Source organism: Alligator sinensis, unplaced genomic scaffold (genome assembly GCF_000455745.1).
Source record: "Alligator sinensis unplaced genomic scaffold, ASM45574v1 scaffold811_1, whole genome shotgun sequence".
NCBI lineage: Eukaryota > Metazoa > Chordata > Crocodylia > Alligatoridae > Alligator > Alligator sinensis.
The window spans coordinates 209,171-228,253 of record NW_005842579.1 but is presented as its reverse complement, the minus strand read 5'-3'; the positions used below and the strand labels follow the sequence as shown (position 1 = coordinate 228,253).

The 19,083-nt window shown below is 57.6% G+C and overlaps 1 protein-coding gene across 1 annotated transcript in view; it reads right to left on the bottom strand.

The window, feature by feature from the left end:
- The window catches only part of ARHGEF11 (Rho guanine nucleotide exchange factor 11), a 38,959-nt gene extending 20,395 nt beyond the window's left edge, over window positions 1-18,564 (bottom strand). Inside the window, 5 exon segments of the mRNA XM_025214355.1 lie at window positions 402-500; window positions 1,114-1,205; window positions 1,287-1,581; window positions 2,281-2,313; window positions 17,514-18,564. Of these exon segments, the coding sequence (XP_025070140.1) occupies window positions 402-500; window positions 1,114-1,205; window positions 1,287-1,581; window positions 2,281-2,313; window positions 17,514-17,643 (649 nt within the window). The 5' untranslated portion in view covers window positions 17,644-18,564.
- Between the last annotated feature and the right edge of the window lie 519 nt (window positions 18,565-19,083).

The following is a 19,083-nucleotide window of genomic DNA, read 5'->3' as shown; positions in this document are numbered from 1 at the left end:
CCCCGCCGTCAGCAGCTTGCTGCGATTATATAACCGGCGGGCAGCGCGGCGCAGTTAACCTGTCGCTGCCTGCAGGGCAGAGAAGCGGGGGGTGGGGATGGGAACTCAGCTGCTGTGCTGGGGAGCAGACAACTATGGGCAACTCCCAGCCTGGACTAGTGGGGATATAGGAAGGTCTGTTCCAGAGCCATCCCCCACAAATGACCTTATTTGCACCCATCAACCCTGCCCTCCTCACCCCAACCTCCCACCCACCCACCACACACCAGAGGCTCCCGATCTCATCCAACAGACCACACACTCTTCCCACCCATCATGGGGTCAGAGCAAACGAGGGGAGCCCCAGCTGCACACAAGCGTCTCTGCCCCAAAGAGGCGAGGGGGACGTGGACGGCACTCACCTGGCCGCACACTCTGCACCAGGACAATCCGGTCCCCGCTGACTGTGAAGCCGAAGCCATGCTCGTCCTTCTGGATGATGACACAGCGCTGGACCAAGCCTGTGGGTGCAGGGGGAAGGAAAAACAAGGGAGCACGGAGTTAAATCCATGCTCCGTGTTGGCCCAGGGTCCTGGTGGGCTGGGGTCATTGGAGCTGGGGTGGTCCTGCTGTGAGACGGGGTTTGTTTCTCCTCACACTGTGCACACAGGCACATGCAACACGAGTGAGGCCTGGTGACACCCACTCCCATGAAAACTTCAGCTCCTGGTAAGAACAGGCCAAAGGGCTACCCAAGCATGGCTGGTGTCTGCAGCTAACAGTGCTGGGTCTAGTGTCACATCCAGCCACTGTCGATAACCCGGCCTGAATGACCTGGTACCCGTCAACAGCCAGGGGCAGCCTTTTGCACAAGGGGTCCCCAAACAGGGTCTGGGGCAGGGCATCAGGCTGGAGACCCAATTAGGGACCCTCCTCTTGCACAGGCTCCCTAAATGGCCTTGGTCATGGCACTTTGCCTCTAGGCTCCCCAGGAGTGATAGCACTGCCCTGCCTCACCTCATGGGAGAGTCACAGAGACAGGACTCCCCAGGGACAGGCTGACAGGGTGGTAAAAACCCGGGATGATATGTTCAGAGCCCCAACCCGTGGGGACAGCAGGCGGGCAGAAGTTACCTGTTGTTTCGGTGGAGTCGGACGGCTGGCGGTGATGGCCGGGAGACCTGCGTTCTGGAGCCGAATCTCCCAGAGAAGACAGGCTACTCAACCTGGAGGGGGCAAGACGTACGTCATCACAGAGGGCCCGTGACGAATGGGGCTCTCCTTCCGCTTGCTCGAGACACCCTCACCTCACACAGGAAGTGGCAAACCGCAGCACCAGCCTGAGGTAGACTGAAAGCGAGCACAGGCTCGGAGCAAGGCTGGGCACCAGGAGTACCCCGGCCCAGGCCTGGGGACAGCATCGGGCACCCCCCGTGCCACGACATGGAGCCACCGAGGTCTGTGAGTATGGAAGGGATGAGCGGGGGGAGAAGCGATGCGGGGTCCATGGCGTAAGCACAGTGAGAGTGACAAACAGATACACACACACATACACACGCCAGCCGGACGCCCGGCACCAGAGCTTACCAGGCTGCAATGGGGCTGATGGAAGAACACAAAGCAGCGAGGGATGGATGAGAGAAAGACAGACAGACAACGGACAGTTACTTTCACCCTCCTGCCCCAATCTTTTCTATCCTAGTCCAGTGCCCTGCAGGGACTGGCCAAGTCTGGGGGCAAGAAGGGAGCTCGGCCCCATGCTGGCTCTCTCAGCAAGGGCTCCTGGGGCGGGGGTGGGGGGTGTTATGCGCAGTCAGGCCCTGTCCAGAAGCAACCAAGTCCCAACAACCTCGCCTGTGCAGGGGACCACACAGCCAGCACCTGCGATTGCTCCTTGGACCGAGGCCACCTTCCCACAGCAGAGCTGGCCGGAGCGACGGCTGCAGGGAGCGCTGATGCCGGCAGCTGAGAGGTGATGCCAACTCAAGCTGCAGCTCCCAGACAGGGCATGCACACAAGACGGGCTCTTGGCCTGCAGTGCTGGGCCTGGACCTGAAAGCCTGTCGCCTCCCTCTGTGCCACTCAGTCCCATCCTGCACCCAGGGCCTAGATGTAATCTCCCCCTGGCAGCCAGCCTGCCCTCCAACCCAGGGCTGAGGGACACGGGATGCTCACGGTGACCCAAATGCCCTTTGAAATGATCTGCTTCCCTTTGAAAACCCAGTCTCCAACACAGCCGGCGGGGGCACAAGGAAATGGCCCTGCCCCCCACACCCCTACTTTTCCCCGGACCCCTCTTACCTGGGCAGGTGAGGGTGCTTTTTACTGGCTGGTCTGTTGCCCAGGAGGGACGACAGAAATGGACACCCAAGACAAGGACGGTGCAAGATCCCAAGGTCAGCATTGTGGGGTGGGAGGGGGGAGAGAGGAGATAAAGGCATCAAGAGGCAGATGTGAGCAGGCGCTGCAGCTGCCGGCGCACCAGGGGAAGGGGAGCAAGGTTTGGAGCCCGAGCGCCTCTCTGCTCTACCCCTCCCCACAGGATCCAAACAGGGGCAGAGGAGCCAGGGCCCTGGCCAGGCAGCTCCTTCCCGAGTGCAAGGGGAACCCTCAGCCCTGGCCCCCGCTGCCAAGCACAACGGGACCCAGATGCACATCTGCGAGCAACTGCCCCCGCCACGCTTGCTGCACCTGGCGGCCCAACGCGCCCAGCTGCCTTCAGATCATCGCGAGGCCCCAGTCCTGCAGGAACGCGGTGCAGGTTAACAGGTGGCAAGGAGCACTGCTGAGTCACTGGCCCGTTGAAGTTAAGCACATGCTGGATCAGGGCCAAAGCCCTCCTGAGCTCTCCAAAAAGCCTCAAAACCCTGCATCTCCAAAGCAGCTTCTCCGAGCTCCTTGCAGCAGGTGGAAAGGAAGCTAGGGGCCGGGGCTGTGCAAGGACCAGGCTGGCCGGGTAGCGAGGCAGCCTGTGTGGCTGATACCCTGGCATGAAGTTACCCCAGGCACCAGCTCAGTGGCAGAGCAGTGACAAGAGTGAGGCCTCACTGCCGCACGCCCTGAGCAATGGAGGTGGCCAGGGGAACGCAGCGTGATGCTCCTGGGGCACTAACTGAATGGAGAGGGCAGCTATATGGAGCTGTGGAAGCCCCAGCTGTCCTGCAAGAGCCTTCCAGCTGTTGGCGTGTGCAGACACACACACATGCAGCCCCAGCTGGCAAAGCCGAGGCCTTCCCACGGGAGCGCGGCAGCCTGATAATACCAGGGAGTCTGGGGACAGCCTGGCCCACCGCACCTGCTGCTCAGAGCAGGCAGCGGGAAAGAACCGAGCGCCTGCCTGTCCCATGCCAGTCTTATCTGAGACAAGAGTCCTGTGGCCACTTGCTGTGTGCCCATGGGTGCAGACCAGTGGTGAAGCTGCCCGTGGGTCACTGTTCTTGCTCAGAGAGCCCTGGGCTGTGGGGGTGTCTGCTAGAGCAGCTCCCCCAGTACACCCAGTGCCCCCTGCACCAGATCCCCTCCTCGCCAGTTCCCCACAAGGCCTCCCTCCAAGACAAACTCTCTCATCAGCCACTGACCTGACATACAAGCATGGGTACTGCCTCCCCACCCGCAGAGCCCAGCCTCAGCACCGAGATCCAGTGTTCTCCGACCAGAAGCTACTAAACCGTGGGGTCCCGGCTGTCTTATCAGTGCACCCCTTGACATCCTCCTGGCTCACTTCACCCAGCCTGTGTTATTGCTCCTGTTCCCCAATGGATGAAGGGCATTGCCAAACACTTGTGCACCCTGGAGACTCGAACAAGTCTAAGGTCCCCTGGGTCACCCCAGGCTCCGCTGTAACTCAGCCAGGGCACCAGGCACCTTGACCCCTTCGCTGATGTATCGGTGCAGAGAAGTACTCCTGCTCCAAGGATGCAGAGGCCTGGGCTGCTTGCTGGAAGAGCTGGTGGTTTCCAGCTCACCTGGAATCAAGCAGCACAAGCATCTCGAGTGGATGCAAAGGTGCCCGTTGCAATCCCCCAGCAGGAAGCATCTTGGCTGGTTGGGGGCACTGCTCTACTGGCATGAAGGCATCTGCAGCGGGGGTCACACCAAGTGAATGCCCCCCCCCCCTGTAGGTCTGCAAGGCCTTCCTGGAAGATGATCCCATGCCTGCTGCCGTGAGGTGCAAGGAAATGCAGATAAGGGGCAGAGTTGGCCGATCAGGCCTCACGGGCTAGGTCTGCACATGCACGCCTCAGTTCTCCCTCCCCCCCAAGATGCCCGTATTTGGGTGGGGAGAGCACGGGGTCCTAATCACAGGGGTGGCATTTTGAGGGTGCCGTGGGGGTGCACAGGGAGTGCTGCTGTTTCGATTCCAAGTAATTTCTCGTCAGCAGAGAAGCCAAACGAGGCGGATCACTAGGCTGGGAGGGCGGCCGCAGAGCTGGCTGGAGAAGCAGCCGCAGGCTCAGCCCGACACGCCCCAGCAGCCGGCTCTCACCCCCCGCGTGCCTTCGTGCGCTGGGTACCACCGAACCGCCTGCTCGGTCAGGTGGCGTCCCCGGGCGGGTGCCCCCAGCCCAGGCGCCACCGGGGAGTCCAGTGCCCACGTCAGCAAGGGCGATTCTCCCTCCCTTCCCCCCCTGCCCAGCCCAAGGGACGGAAAGTCAGCAGCGTAACCCCAGGCTCTGCTGCTCCAGCAGATTTCCAGTATGAGATGCCTCCCTGAAACCACAATTATAGGCCCGAACGAGGCAGGGAGGGTAATTACCGCCCGTTCCGTCGGCTCAGCAATCCCTTGCCCCTCTCCCTGCCCTCCCCCCACCCCCCTTGGCCGAGTCGGAGCGCGCCGGGTCCATGTGATTGAAGTTTCCATCTGAGCCTAGCGTGTGTGGCTGGGTAGCACGCCTGCCCACGACCCCTGCTCCTCAAAGCACCCCCAGAAACAATCCCCATGCCCTGAAGCAGATGGAGAGGCTGATGGAAGAGCTGTTTTCAAAGGCAAGGAGGTAGAAAAGCAGACGAGCAGTGCTTGGGACCGTGGTGCCCACACGTTCAGAGCCAGTGTCTTCCAGGCAGCACCAGGGATGAGTCAGCACCACCCGACCGGCCGTCTCTGCTGGGGAAATCCCAGGGTGTTGTTCAGGCCTTGTAGCCAAGGCACAAAAGGAACTGGAGTGATGCAAAGAAGAGACAAAGGAAAGGCAACGGCAGACCCCGTGTGCCATGCAGGGACTGACTCAGCCCAGCAGCCTGGCATGGCACAGCATCCCCACGGAGGGCATCCTGCCTGCCACGATGAACTCCAAGCCTTTGGGAACTTGCATCTTTGCTCCATGCCTCTGCTCAGATCCTAACTCCTCCCGGTGCGGCTGGTCCTTGCTCTGTGCACATGTAGCCCCTAGCACCCAGGGTCTGGATCGCCATGCGCAGCTATAACTGCCTTAAAAAACCTGTGTCACAAGGGCTCTCCAGCACTGCTCAGTCAAGTGCTCATGGGCTCGCAAGTGCCTGGAATAGGGTCACTCCGGGGGTCTTCATTCAGCCTCCTCCCCCTCACGTACGCCGCATGGTGCTGTCTTGCATTGCCTGGGCACGGCGTCCAGAGCAACCCCTGCCTCCTCCTGTCCACGGGGAGTGAGCCCGGGGGGAAGTCATCTCTGGGAGCCATGCCTCACTTGCTGGCGTGCAGCGGGAGAGGAAGGGGCTTGCAGGGGTGGGTCAGGGCAGCTGATCGCTTCCTTGAAAAACTGCATTTCTTTCCTGCCTCCACCACAGACCAGCAGACAAGAGCCCGGTCAGGTCCCTCCAGCTGACTGCACGCGGAGGGGGCAGTCCTGGAGCAGACAGAGGGCGATCCAGAAAAGCAAGGCCTGTGTAACTCTGGCACGAGGCTGGGGCACCCTCGGCACTTCCAATCCTCCCCTCTCTCTGCCTCAGCTCCCGACCCCTTCTCACTGGGGGGCAACGACAAAGCCAATGGGCAAGCCCAGGAGGAAATCAGTCATTTTTGGTGTACACACATGTAGAGGGGCCAAATGAAGCCTGCAGACACAAAAGTCACCTCCCTAATATGAGGGCAACCCTTGGCTAAAAACCGTTTCTGCTCCAAAGCACAAAGGGCCCCGAGTCTTTCAAAGAAAGCATCCCCTGGTTTCAGCTTAGGAGGAAAGTCATGCTGTTTTGCCCAGCCCTGCTCCCAGCGCCAGGCAAGTCGTTTCCTAATGCAAGTTCACAAAGAAATCCCGTCTGGGGCAAGCTCCCGCCCCAGGCACAGTTCAAGTCTGGCTAAGTTAAAGCCACTGAGAACAGAGACCCGGAGTGGAAATTGTTAGCAATTTCTAACCGCAGTGCCCAGCACGGGGAAATCTCCTTCTGCAGACATTCAGAGGCACGAAAGTGGAGTTAAGACAGTGGCCGGCATCCAGAACAGAGACACCTGTCAGGCTGCAGCTCAAGGAGGATGTTGCTAATGCCTATAAGACCTTCTTTAATGCCAATCTGCTGCTGTGAGAGACAGCCTGGTCCTATGAGCTACAGCAGGCAGCAAGATGCTCCAATACTGGCAAGAGGAACAAGCAGAACCACCCAGCCCCCCAGGTCCTAACCCCCATGCTGGAGAAGGGGTGCTGTCTGGAGAGTGGTGAGAGCAGTGGGCTGGGAGCCAGGAGCCTTGGGGAGTGAAATGCCTTGAGATGAAAGCCCTGGTGGCCAGAAGCACGGAGCATTCTGCACTGTTTGCAGACAGCTGGCGTGAAGAGCGCGGGGCAGGCACAAATGCCAGCTCCGAGCTCCCTCGGCAGAGCCGGCCAGGTCCCATTCACACCGAGATGTGCCGCACGTCACGTGCTCGAGCGGGTTTTAAAATAGCAAACCTGACGTGGACTTTTCCGTCCCATTACTCAGCGCGGGTCTGGGCTCCGTTCTCTGAGGTTAGAGCAGCTGAGAGTCAAGCTCCGCGTGACTCACGGGCGCAGACTTCCAGAGAGCTCGAGGCCAGGTTTCCAAGTGCCTGCATCCGCTGCATGCTCGCTGCGCAGGGCTCTCAGATCCGTCTCTGGGGCTCTTCTCCAACAGGCCCAAAGCCATGCTGGGGACTGGTCTCTGGAGGAAACCGGTTCCCCCAGAGCTGTGATTCGGGCCACAACACCCCTGTTTCACTGAGGGCAGGGAGGACGCTCAGAAGCTGGTGAGATGCCGGCACTGTGGTACTTCCGCCGTCGTGAAAGGCTGAAGCATGTGCATAGAGACGGAGCCCTGCCCTGGAGGGCACTGCAAAGCAGTTATGATTTCAAGAGACTCCAACCTTCCCATCCCTGCTCGGTTCCCTACCCCCAGCACATGGCCACCGCCTCCCCAGTCTCTCGTGCTGGGGGGTGCTCAGCCATTCCTCCAGCGCCCGGGCCAGTGCCCTCAGCTTGCACTGACTCAAGGCTGAAGCACGCAGCGGGCCCGGGGCCAACATTTCCAGAGGGAAACGTCCTAACTACCCCGAGCTGGCACCCACATGGAGCCGGCTGGGCCAGCACCCAGGGATCCTTCCGTGAGGGCCCTCCCCTCTGCTCTGTGCGTTACAACAGGGGTTTCTGGTCTGAGGTTTTTCCTTCTGGTTTCAGCTGTTTATTTTTAGCCCGATGACGACCTCTTTCTCCAGAATTCTTCATGGAAGCATCCTTGCTTCCCGAGCCTCCAGGATTGCAACACTGGGGGCAGGCCCCACCACTGGCATGGGCAGGCCAAGCCTTGCTCCTGCCCCCGCACCCCTTGCAATCTGCAGCTCGGATGAGCCGTAGCTCCCAGGCTGCTCGCCTCGACTGCCCCAGGTATAACCCTTGGCAACTGCCCAGCAGAGAGGTCATGGCCAGACAGAGCCCATGAGCGATGAGCTTTCTGGGAGCTGGCTACGCTCCGGATCGCTGAGTGCGTTTTGTCAGGTTTCTACAGGGTGCAAAGCTCAACGGGAACGGGGCCCTGGGCACCTTGGCGCAGTCCAGAGCAAGACGACACGCTTCCCCTCTAGAAATCTGCTCACGTAGGGGACCACTGACCCCTTGCCGGGCAAGAGCCCCTGCTGATCACAGCACAGCGGTCCCTCCATCAAGCCAGAAACCACCTAAGGCAAAGCAGCGGCTGCCATCTCGGGAGCTGGAGCGGAACAAATGGCGCAATTAAAAGATTAAGAGAGAGAAACAGGATCAATCCTCAAAGTGGGTCAGTCTCAGCTGTGGCTTTGCCAGGCGGGCCACTGAGACTGGGCCGGGGAGGGGGAACTCCTGCAAAACCACCTCCTTGGAGGACAAAGCCCTGTGCCCTGCACTGGTCCTGATCAGGCCTGCCTGGGCCTGCTCCTAGAAGCCGAATAGCAGAAACTCCCGGGTCCCTGGGAGCGCAGCTCCTGGGATCTTGCTCCGTCCACAGCCCGAGTCCAGGGCCATGCCACTCTTAAAGGCTGGGCTAGCAGCACCCTCTCCTCTTAAGGCTGTCTGAAACCACCCAGGACCGGCCTCGGGTTTCAGGTATATAAACCTTTGCAAAGCTCAGCCCATTGTGGCTGGATTGTTACGGGCTGGGCATCTGCCGTGGGCTGGCTGGGGAGTTTCTGCAGGGCGATCGTGACCTAACGGGGTTGGCTAGGTGCGAGGAGACCACAGTCCAGGTTACATGCTGGCGATCTTTCCTCTGGCTCGCCTTAGTGCTCCTAAGCCTACGACTAGGCCAGCAGCAGCGTGTGCATGGAAGACGCAGGCATCTTCCGCCACCCCGGTGAAAAGCAACCCCGGTTTGACCATGTTAAGAGCCTTTCGGGAAGAGAAATGGGTTTAGCTGTGCAGTCTCCCTGCTGACTCTGGCCCTCCCAGCTCCCAGCACAGTTGCCCTCCAAGGAGCAAATGCAGAAGGCCATAGCTGCTCCAGGCCAGGGTGTTGCAGCAAGGGAAGTTGGGGTTAGATATTAGGAACAACTCTCTCACTAGGAGGGTGGTGAAGCACTGGAACAGGTTACCCAGAGAGGTGGTGGAGTCTCCATCCTTGGAGGCTTTCAAGACCCAGCTAGACAAAGCCTTGGCTGGGATGAGACAGTTGGGGCTGGTCCTGCTTGCAGCAGGGGTTCAGACTAGATGTGACCTCCTGAGGTCCCTTCCCATCCTTGTATTCTGATGCTAGGACCAAGACTAGGCAGATTTGGTCAATTCCTTTGAACCCACCCTGAGAAGAGAGCATTAAGAGGCCAAGCCAACATTGAGGCCACCTGGATAACCCAGAGGCAGCCCTGGGGTGCGCCCACTGGAGTGTACCGTCAGTAATGAGTAGCGGGAAGCGCAGCAGGGGATCAAGTCATTAAAGGGATTCAAACCACTCACATGCAAGGAGGGGAGACGTGGCAGCAGCAGTGGTAATATCAATTCCAGTAAGTCCTGGCTTTCAAGCGCTTGACTTTGCAGCTTTCAAATGTCCCACGGGTGCCACTTTTTGGGTCCGTTTGTTAAATCAGGATGGGCCCTTTGCAGCAGGCTGTGCTACTGCAGATATGCCGAGCACATGGCAGGACGGGCTGAGAGACACCCTTGTGCTGGGTGATGCCTTAAACAGCAAAGCAGCCTGGTGGCAAACTGACACAGCTCTGCTGAAACGTGGCTAGAGTCAGCTGGGAACACAAGCCTCACACAACCCACCATGCCCCTGGCAGGACTGGCATGCCCACACCTCTCCAGCTAGCCTTGCTGCGATACCAGATGTGTGCTGCCCCTACAGAGATGCCCACCTGGCAGCACAAGGCAGCAAGAGCATGCAGCTCTCATCCCATCTGAAGTGGGAACATGGGCAGCCAAACTTGACCTTTGGGAGGGCAGGGCAGCAACACGGCCAAATGGAAGGGGCTGAGCTGGGACCTAGATCTCTGCCGTCTGTTCCTGGCTTGGACACAGATTCACGGCGTGAGCCTGGGTGGTCCAGGCATCACCGTTTCCTGAAGTATTTGTGCAGCACCCCCACGCGCTGGGACCCCCCTCTCAGCTGGGGTCTAACTACTGCCGGGCAAAACTTTCTGCCCAGGGCACGTGGGAAAGCGCCGACGGGGGAAAATGACGGGGCTTGTTCCATGGGTCTGCTGTTAAATTGGCAGATGCCACTGCCCGGAGGAGGCTGTCATTATCTGTCTGGGTCTGCACAAGTGTGCACAGGCAGGCACCACTTCTGCCATCCACTCCAAGGGAAGCGCACCACGGTGGGGCACTGCAAGGCCGACAACTGCGACGTCCCAAAGCCCCTCCATGAGAGGGACAGGCCTCTCCCCTTGCCTCTCCACTGAGGACACACGGTGGCCTCCTGGCCTCTTTCCAGCACAGCCTTTCAGCACATGCTTAACGCCAAGCCCCGAGCAGTCCCCTGACACGAGTGTGAAGGTCACTCTGAGCTCTGTACGACTGCTGAAGCATCTGAACGACTGCCCCATCCCCTCCCAGCTGGTGTCATTACCGGCCTCTGCCTCAGGTCCCCGTGCGCAAAAGGGAAACGCGCTGCAACAGGCCGGGTGGGAGCAGGAAGGGACCTCGAGCATCCTGACTGCCAGCCCTGCTCTCTAGCCACAACCCAACCATCGGCTCCAAGAGCTGGAAACACAAGCTGCTCTTGGAAGACAGGCGGTGCGATGCTACCTCAATTCCAGGCTTGCAGCAACCTCAGGGAGGAGCAAAGCCTCAGTGAAAGCATATCTTCCATGTTTCAGGGGCGTAGGTTGTAGCTGTGTTGGTCTAAGGACATAGGCATGGTCTAATAAAAGATACAGGATTTACTCAAAGAACTTTATCAGGCAAAGCATGGCACTCAACTCAGGTGCCAAGTGCACCAGAAATACCATAGCGTTCAGTGAGATTGTCACCCTGCAGCGGTCATGGATGGATACCAGCACTAGCCAGGCACCAAGGGGATTCCCAAGTCCTGGGACCCTGCCTGGCTGCTCACCCATGCTCCCTCCTGTAACTGGAAGAGGAAGGAGACACCCCTATACCCACTTTTCCAGGTCAACCCTTCAGCCACACTCACACCGCCTGCAGACACAAGCTCAAACCGCCTGCACCCAAAGCTTCCTCTCTCCGTGTCCAGGTGACGTGCGGCTTATGCCATACAGTCGAGCCATCCCATCAGCTCAAGTCAAGGGCTGGAGGCGCCGGCTGTCATTCAATTGGGTTCCCTGCAGCAGCTCCTATCCCAAATTGCTTCACCAGCTAGGAAGAGATTTCATTTAGTAAATGAGACCCAACATCCCACCTATATTTCGCAGCAAACCGAACTCCAGTTCACAGACTCCGCAGTGACTCCTCTGCAACCAGCTGCATTCAAATGGAGAATTTTAATTAAATCCGAGAATTAATGCAATCAGCACAGCCGCCCTGGAGATTTCATGTCAGCCCAAATTCTGTTTATCTTACTGCCGTCCCCGTGTCTCCAGCTGTCCGCGTGGTGCAGATTTTTCTAATGGCAGAAGCAGCAGTCACCACCAATGGGGGAAACTGGAAGGCTGGGGACAGTTGGGTTGTTTAGTCAGGAGTACAATTTGTCAGCCAGTTGTGCTGGTATGACTGGTTATACTGGCAAAGCTGTTTCCTCTTCTAGCGCAGAAGCAAACTAGAGCAGCGTACCTACTGTCACACCAGTATAACCGAATCCATATGGGGCAGTGGTGGGGGTGGAATTGTACAGCTACACCCTTATAATTTAAGAAACACAACTTCTGTGCTTAGCTAAGGATTTGCACTAGTCTGAGCCTCCGCACAGGCAATGATACCAGGAGGACTCCACACACCTACCTGGGGTTACACCAGAAAGGTCTGTCCCCAAGCAGACATGGTTTTCACATAACAGAAAACTCTGGCCAGGCCTCTACTAAGGCCACCCTTTTAGTTGGGTTAATTCACGCCCCAAAGACAAGCTCCTCTATCTTTGTTTTGAGTCGGGGACTCATGAAGGTCGCTCGCCACGCTCACATCCATACCCTACAAAGGGTGTTAGGGTCTGGCACAGGAAATGTGTGACGTGCCCAGGACTGGAGAAGCAGGGAGGCTGAAAGCCATACAGGAGGGGCTGGGAGCTAGGCAGCGTCCAGCGCTCAAGAGCTGTGCCCCAAAGGCTGAAGGGCAGGAGCAGAGGAGAGCATGAGATGACGGTGCCAGCCACAGCAGGAGGTGGAGGCACAAGCCAATGCTGACGCCTTACAAAGGTGATGTTTGCCGAGCGCCTGGAAAAAAAAGGAGCCTGCTGCCCAAACACTAAGTACCGGCACCAACACCGAGTCTGCTCAGTCTAATAGGAGCGTGCGAAAAGCCCTGCTCACCCACTAGCCTCAGTGCGCATTGAATGTTATTCCCCATGTACACACACATGTGCAACCCCCCCGCCCCAGCACACATACCGTTCCCAGCAGACGGCGACTACAAAGTGGTGCTGAATCATTCTGCCTTCTCCCATCCTCACTCGTGATCCAGATGGTCCGAGCTGAAGGCAAGACCTATTCTAAAATGCCACGGCCCTGCACGTTGGTATTGATCACACGCATACTCGTTCCAAAAGCAGCCAATCCTCTCAGGGGCCCTGGAGGAAACTGCAGAGCGAAGCTCATGGGTCCGGGCTGGTTCACCCCTGACCTCCCCAGCCCGGGCCACCTCCCAGATGCTGGTGCAGCTGTTCGCTGTGTGCCCTGCTCCACCCTACACAGCTAGGTATCAGCTTCCACAGGCCAGTGCGTTAACAACAGGCAGTTTCACACCACCCTGTGACAAAACACATCACCAAGAAAGCTAACAGAGCCCGAATGGCGATGGCACAGAGGCTATGGCGGCAGGCACCTGAGAGCCCATCTACATGGGGAACTCGTGGTGGGAAAAGAGCTGTTTACCTGGAAGGATGCAGCTTGCACTGAACCATTAGCCACCACCATACTAGGGTGTCATAGGCTTTCAACCAAGCCCAAAGGGTTCTGCCAGCACATCACCACACCACGGTGCCCAGAGGCCATGGGGATGGGCACAACAGCCACGACAAGACCTGTTCCTTGGGCAGGGCTCATTGGAAGCAGCCCGCGAGAGGGCCGGATTTGAGTTCCCCGCACCCAGCCAACGTAACAGCCAGAGCCAAGAAGCCGCCGGAGTGCGCGCCACATCTTCCAGTGCCGTACTCACAATGCCTTGTCCCAGCCTCTTCCACCCGGGACACAAGGGAACCTTGTTCTCTGCAGAAACCACTCCAAAAGGGCAAGAGGCTCCCCGCCCTGTGCTTGAGGCTCCACGCCCTGTGCTGGCCGTGATGAATGGAGCGGACTCATGCAGACTAGACAATGCCCTGCCAATGTCACATCCATGTGGCTCTCGCCCAGAAGTGGGAAGCAATGCCGTAACGCAGACGACAGCGCACTAGGCAGGGACTCCGGCGGGCGGCACGGGGCCCGTGCCAGCGCAATGGGTCAGTTCCTCGCTGCAACTTGATCTGCCCGGCTTCTCTCCTGGCCACGCCGTGAACAATCTGCCTCTGTCCCTCAATTAGCCACACAAGTGGCTGGATATTTTCGGGCACAACGTGCCAAAGCAGAAGGCTCTGTCCTGCCAACGTGGGGGCTCCCCTGCTGCCCACGCAGGGGAACAGGAGCTGGTGCTTCTGTCAGCTGCAGCACGGACACGCTGGTCTGTTTTGACCTCATGCGCTGAAACCAAAGGCCATCACCAAACAGCAAGCCCCAAAAGCCAAGGGGCACCAGTACCCACCTAGCACCCCTCTGGGGTGGCACCACATACGGCTTGGAGAGCTGCACGCAAAGCTTCTTACTGGTTGCATGAGGAAGGAGGGGAACTCGCTCTGCCCTTCCAGGGAGCTCCAGGCTCTTTTCCCCAGTTGCAGCAACGTTGCGGGTGGAGGGTGCAGGGTCCACATCCCCATTAGCACACTAGGGAAACTGAGGCACAGAGAGATGTATTTGTGTTAGGCCTCTACATCAGAGATGGGGTTTGCTCAGGTCACCTGAACACCCCACCCAGGCAGACATAGCAAATGATAGCCCCGAGAGAGGTACCCAGTGGAGAGACAAGTGCAGCCCAAGGGACAGAACAGAGACTGGGACTCTGCAGCTCTTTTCCCAGCTCTGCCACCGAGTGGCTGGGTGACCCTGGCTAGGTCACTTTCCCTCTCAGTGCCTCAGTTTCCCTGCCAGGAAGGCAGTCCAACCTTGCTTGCAAGGTGTTTTGAGAGGCAGGGAGGAAATCTGTTACCTCCATGAGTTCTTGCCTCTTACTGCCCCTTGTCCGGTCCCAGGGATGGTCTGAGGAAGAAACAAACCTACATTCAAGGCAGGAGGATCTTCAATCAGACAGCACAGGACACTTTTTTTCTTTAAATTTTAGTTTGTAGCTGAGGCCAAATTAGCCAAATCTAATTCCAAATCCAAGAGTCCAGAACCATACTACCGGCAAACATCCTCCACCCGCAACTGGGGCTCCAGATGTTTCCAAAACCTTTGACAGGCAGGGGGACGCCGGGCTTGGGGTTCGGATGTCCCCGAGTTTTGCTTGCCCCCATCCATAAGGCCCTCAGAACAAGCAAGGGAAGAGACTCCCATTTCCATAACTGGGCTTAAAGCCACTGCACCTTGGCAGGTACCGAACCACGCCAGAAGAGCAGTTCTCCTACAAGGCAGTTCAGGAAAACTGCCTTCTTGGACACAGATGCGTGGTATTTCCCCTGCCAGGTTAAGAAGCCACTACACTTGATCTGAGCCTTCAAGAGGCAGAGACAGGCCAACCAAAGGATGCACCTGGCAAAGGAGCAGCTATTTATAAAACAAAGCCCCTGGGGCTCCATAAGCCACGACCTTGATCTTGCAGTGAGCTGCACAAAGGCAGGCCCCGGTGCCCTGGGGAAGCCCCTTGGACCCTAAACCACCCTGCAGGGGTCTGCCAGTTTGGTTTTGCTCTCACAGCTGGCCTTGCATGGGCTTCCATGGCATTCTGCCCGAGTGCAGGGGTCTGCCAGCATGGTGCAGACACAATGCACCAAAAACACCGCCATATCTGCAGAAGGTGCAGCCACGTGACACAACAGGATGGTGGGGAAAAAGGGGCAACTTCTGAACCCAGCTACTGCTACCAGAGAAACACAGTCCTCTTTGGGCCTTTCATAGCTGGATGCCAAGCAGTGAAGAGTCTGACTTAGTCTTCCACATAACCACTCCCCTGGGAGGGACACTCTGCCCTGGAGGGACATAGCACCGAGGTGCCCAGGCTGCAGCTCCCCACCGCCTGCCATTGAGCTGGCCAAGCCAGCCCCACCAGCACTCAGCCTTTGGTGCAGTGAGCACTAATCTGATTTGCTGTGCGGAGCAGCGGCAGGCCACTTCCTGCAGTGATTTAACTCGTCAAAGGGCAGAGGGTGCATTGTGGACACGGCAGCCACTAGCTGGCGAGGAACTGAAAGCTGCAGAGCATACGAGGGCAGAAATCCTCCTTGCCCTGTCCTCCTCCTCCTGCTGCAGAGACCTTTTGGCTGCTTAAGGTGTTCCCCATCCTGTCCCACTGCACAGAGCAGCACAGAAATTGGGCGTATATTGGGGTACAAAGACCACGACAAGAGCCAGATGTAAGACAAGCAAAAGTCCTTTGAACAGCGAAGGAACAAGCCTATTTCTCCATTCTATTTCTGGCCACACTTTCCCTTCTGCACCACCAACACTCCACTCTTTGGGGAAGTGCATTTTTCCCATGCAGACCAAAGCCCCGGCATTGGGTGGCATCACCTGGCTGCCCTCGGGCATGACATGAACACAACCATGTCCATCCCAGAGACACACAGGGTGGCACAGAGCAGATGCTCTGCAGCTGAAAGGATGCTGAGCTGTCGGAAGAGAAGCTAACAAGGTCTGCAAGGTCTGTGCAGAGCAGTTTGCCGTCTTGGATGGACAGTCCCTAGTGCAGTAAACCAGTGTCCAGGTGGCAGGACCTCTAGGTGAGCAGGTGGCAGGCCCCTCTCTGTGCCTCTCCTGGAGGGAATAGGAGCCTGTTACCGCCCAGGCTGGCAAACGTGGCTGTAGCGCTCATGCAGTAGTTGCTCTGGCTTTCAGCTCTGGAAATCCCTGTGCAGTCCCCACTGCGCCAGCCATCGTGCAGACAAGTGATCTTCCAGGATGCAACTACTTCAGGCCACAGGATGTGCCTTCTTTGATCAGAGGAAGTACGTAACCCTCTGGTCAGCCCACGTACATCAGCAAGGGCATGTGTACACACAAGACTGATCATCAAGGCTGAATATGGAGGAAGTCCAAAGGTCTCCTCTGCCCAGGAGTGAAAATATTGTTGCCCCCTGCTCCTCGCAGTGCCAGGAAGGAGGTTTGGAGTCCCAGCTGGCTGCTGCCCACGGACCTTCTCTCACAAGCTTCTGGCTGGTGGCAGGACGAGGAGCTTCATTGCCTTCCATCACAGGCTGCCGATGGAGGAAGGAAGGGTGGTCTGCAGCAGAGACCCCTGCTGCGCTGAGCACCTGGGCTTTCTGCTCTCTTATCAGGAGGCAAGGATTCACCGAGGAAGCCTTCTCTCTCCGCTTCTGGGCTCCAGTGGGGGATTCCTGTGGCTGCCTCTACTTTGGGGCCTCACCCTCCTACCCTGCGGGCATCTCCGACACCTCCAACTCCAACACAAGCAAGAAGCCAAACGGCTGCTGGCTGGTTTCACCACTGCCAAAGGGGCTCTGAAGATCTGCTCTGCGCACGTAGCCACTTGGAAAAAACTGAGCATCAGCCAAGGCACCAGAGCGGCCTGCAGACTTGCACATGCACATCCTAGGAGGAAGGTTGACTGCGCAGCCATGAGGGCTACAAACCAAAACAACTTAAATTCTCCAAAATCAGACAACTCGGGCTCATCACCACGAATGATCTCCGCACCCAGATAACGGGTTGAGGCACAAGCCTGCCAACACAGGCAGGGCAGGTGTTTCTGCTGAGCACACCCCATCTTCTCCTATGACTTGCCCACCCTAGCACTTCCCTGGAGGGGCTCAGCAGCTGGTAGCTATGCTCAGTTGCCTTTAGAAACATGGCAAGGAGACCAAGGAAGAAAGAAACCTGTTAGGCTGTAAATACAATCTCCAGTCCCCAGCTGGCCAGGCCCCGCATCTGTCTAATCAAATTTTGTATTTACTTGGGAAAGGAGTGGCTGGGTTTGATGTAGCTCAGACTGGAAGTGGAAGATCATTACTGTTTTTAACAGCGAAGACTCATCAATGAAAAAACACAGCCACATCCCACAGCCAGTCGCTGCCAGAGGCAGTCTTCAAAGACACCCATGCTGCAGTGTGCCTCACCCAGACAGCCTGGGCTACCTCTTAATAATCGTGCCAAAAGGGATGGCGCAGGGGGAATCTGCCCCTTTCAAGACCAAGCAATTGGTCTTAAAAGGGGCACATTCCCCCTGTACCGAAACACAGCTTCAAGCCCTGGTAGGCACAAGCAAAAGCCTTCTCTGCTTTGCAAGAAAGACCTCCCCCCCAGCACTTCCCCAAAGGGGTTTGCTTCTCACCTCTCATTCCTCTGTGGACATGTGCTGGTCTGTTGACATCCTCCATCCCAGAGGTTGCTTCACACGGAGGTGCAACCATCTCCAGCGGCCCCACACTTCTACTGAATGGGACCACTGCAATGGGGAGCATAACCCCCGCTGGAAAGTGTTTGCAGACCCAGGCCGTGAATGGACCAGGCCACCGAAGAGCACACAGTGCGCTCAGACATGACCATCTCTCCCCAGCCTCGATTTTTTTGCTAAACGCCCCGAATCAGCTCCCGCGTGGTAGAATTTAGAAATCCCAAAGCAAGTCGATGATCAAATCCGCCGAGCAGAGCTGAACAACAGAGAAAGCACGCGGGCAATAAGAATAAGTCAACCCGAGCACACAAAACACATTCAGATAGCTGCTTTCTATCCTGTGTCTTTTCACACCAAAGGATGTGAGAGAGAGGAGAATAAACACTTGGCGGAGAAGAATAAGTGGAGTGTTTTCTGCACGGCACCTCTGTTTTGAGAGAGGTCGGAGTGGGGAGGGGGTCCCTCAATGCCGATACCCTGCGTGCTGCCACATCCCCAAGCAGATTGCAAGAGGGCTGCCACAAAGCCCCAGAGACCCCGGCCAGGGAGCACCCATCTGCACCGAGATTCCTCCACAGGACCAGGGGAAGCGGCCCGAGGACTGCCGGCTCCATTCAGGGTGCAGGGAAGGCATCTGCCCTTCCAGGGGGGAGCGCGCTGGGGTAAATGAGGGGGGGGACAAGGCAGGGCCGTATAGCCCAGCGACACCAGGATGTCATGCAAACGAGGCAGCCGGGGTCCGAGCAGGCCCTGGGTACCAGCCCCGGACTAACTTCTAAACTAGGCCCGGTCGCAGCCCACTGCAGTCTGCAGAGACAGGAACAGAGGAAGTCGAATGACGGGAAGGGAAAGGTGACCCAGACAAGGAACAGGATGGCAGGCTGCAAGCAAAAAAAGGATTCAAAACACAGCCCAGCGCACGGCAGACGCAGCCCGAGAGAGACGCACGCCGGGCATCCGGGGCCGCGCCCGGACCCCGACGCTTGTGCACCCCCCGATCCCCCGCGCGTCCCCAAAACCATCCCCCGGGGCGGGGCATCTGTACCTCACTTGAAACTTCTGCTCAGCCTCTGACGCTATCAGCTTAATTTTCTCCCAGTACACGTGTCAAGAAAATAATAATAATAATAATAATAATAATAATAATAATAATACAAGAAAAGGGAGGAGGGCGGAAAAAAAAAATCAATTTCCTTCCGACAAAAAGGAGCCGGGAAGCAGCAAGTCCATCTCGAGTTTGCTCCTCCACATCGTGCCCTTTCTCCCTCCCCCTCCTCTCCCGCTGGCTTCCAAAACAAATGCAACGCAGGGAAGGGGGAGGGCAGACCAAAAAAAACCCAACCCAGCAATCAAAATTATATTGCAAAAAAAAAGAATTGCCAAGAACAAGGAGAAAGCAGCCAAGTCCCCTTGCAAAAACAACACAAGAAAGAAAGGGGGGGAGAGGGGGCGCATCCAAATGTGCGGAGCCCCGGGAAACGGGGCCGCCGCCGCCCGGCAGCAGGAG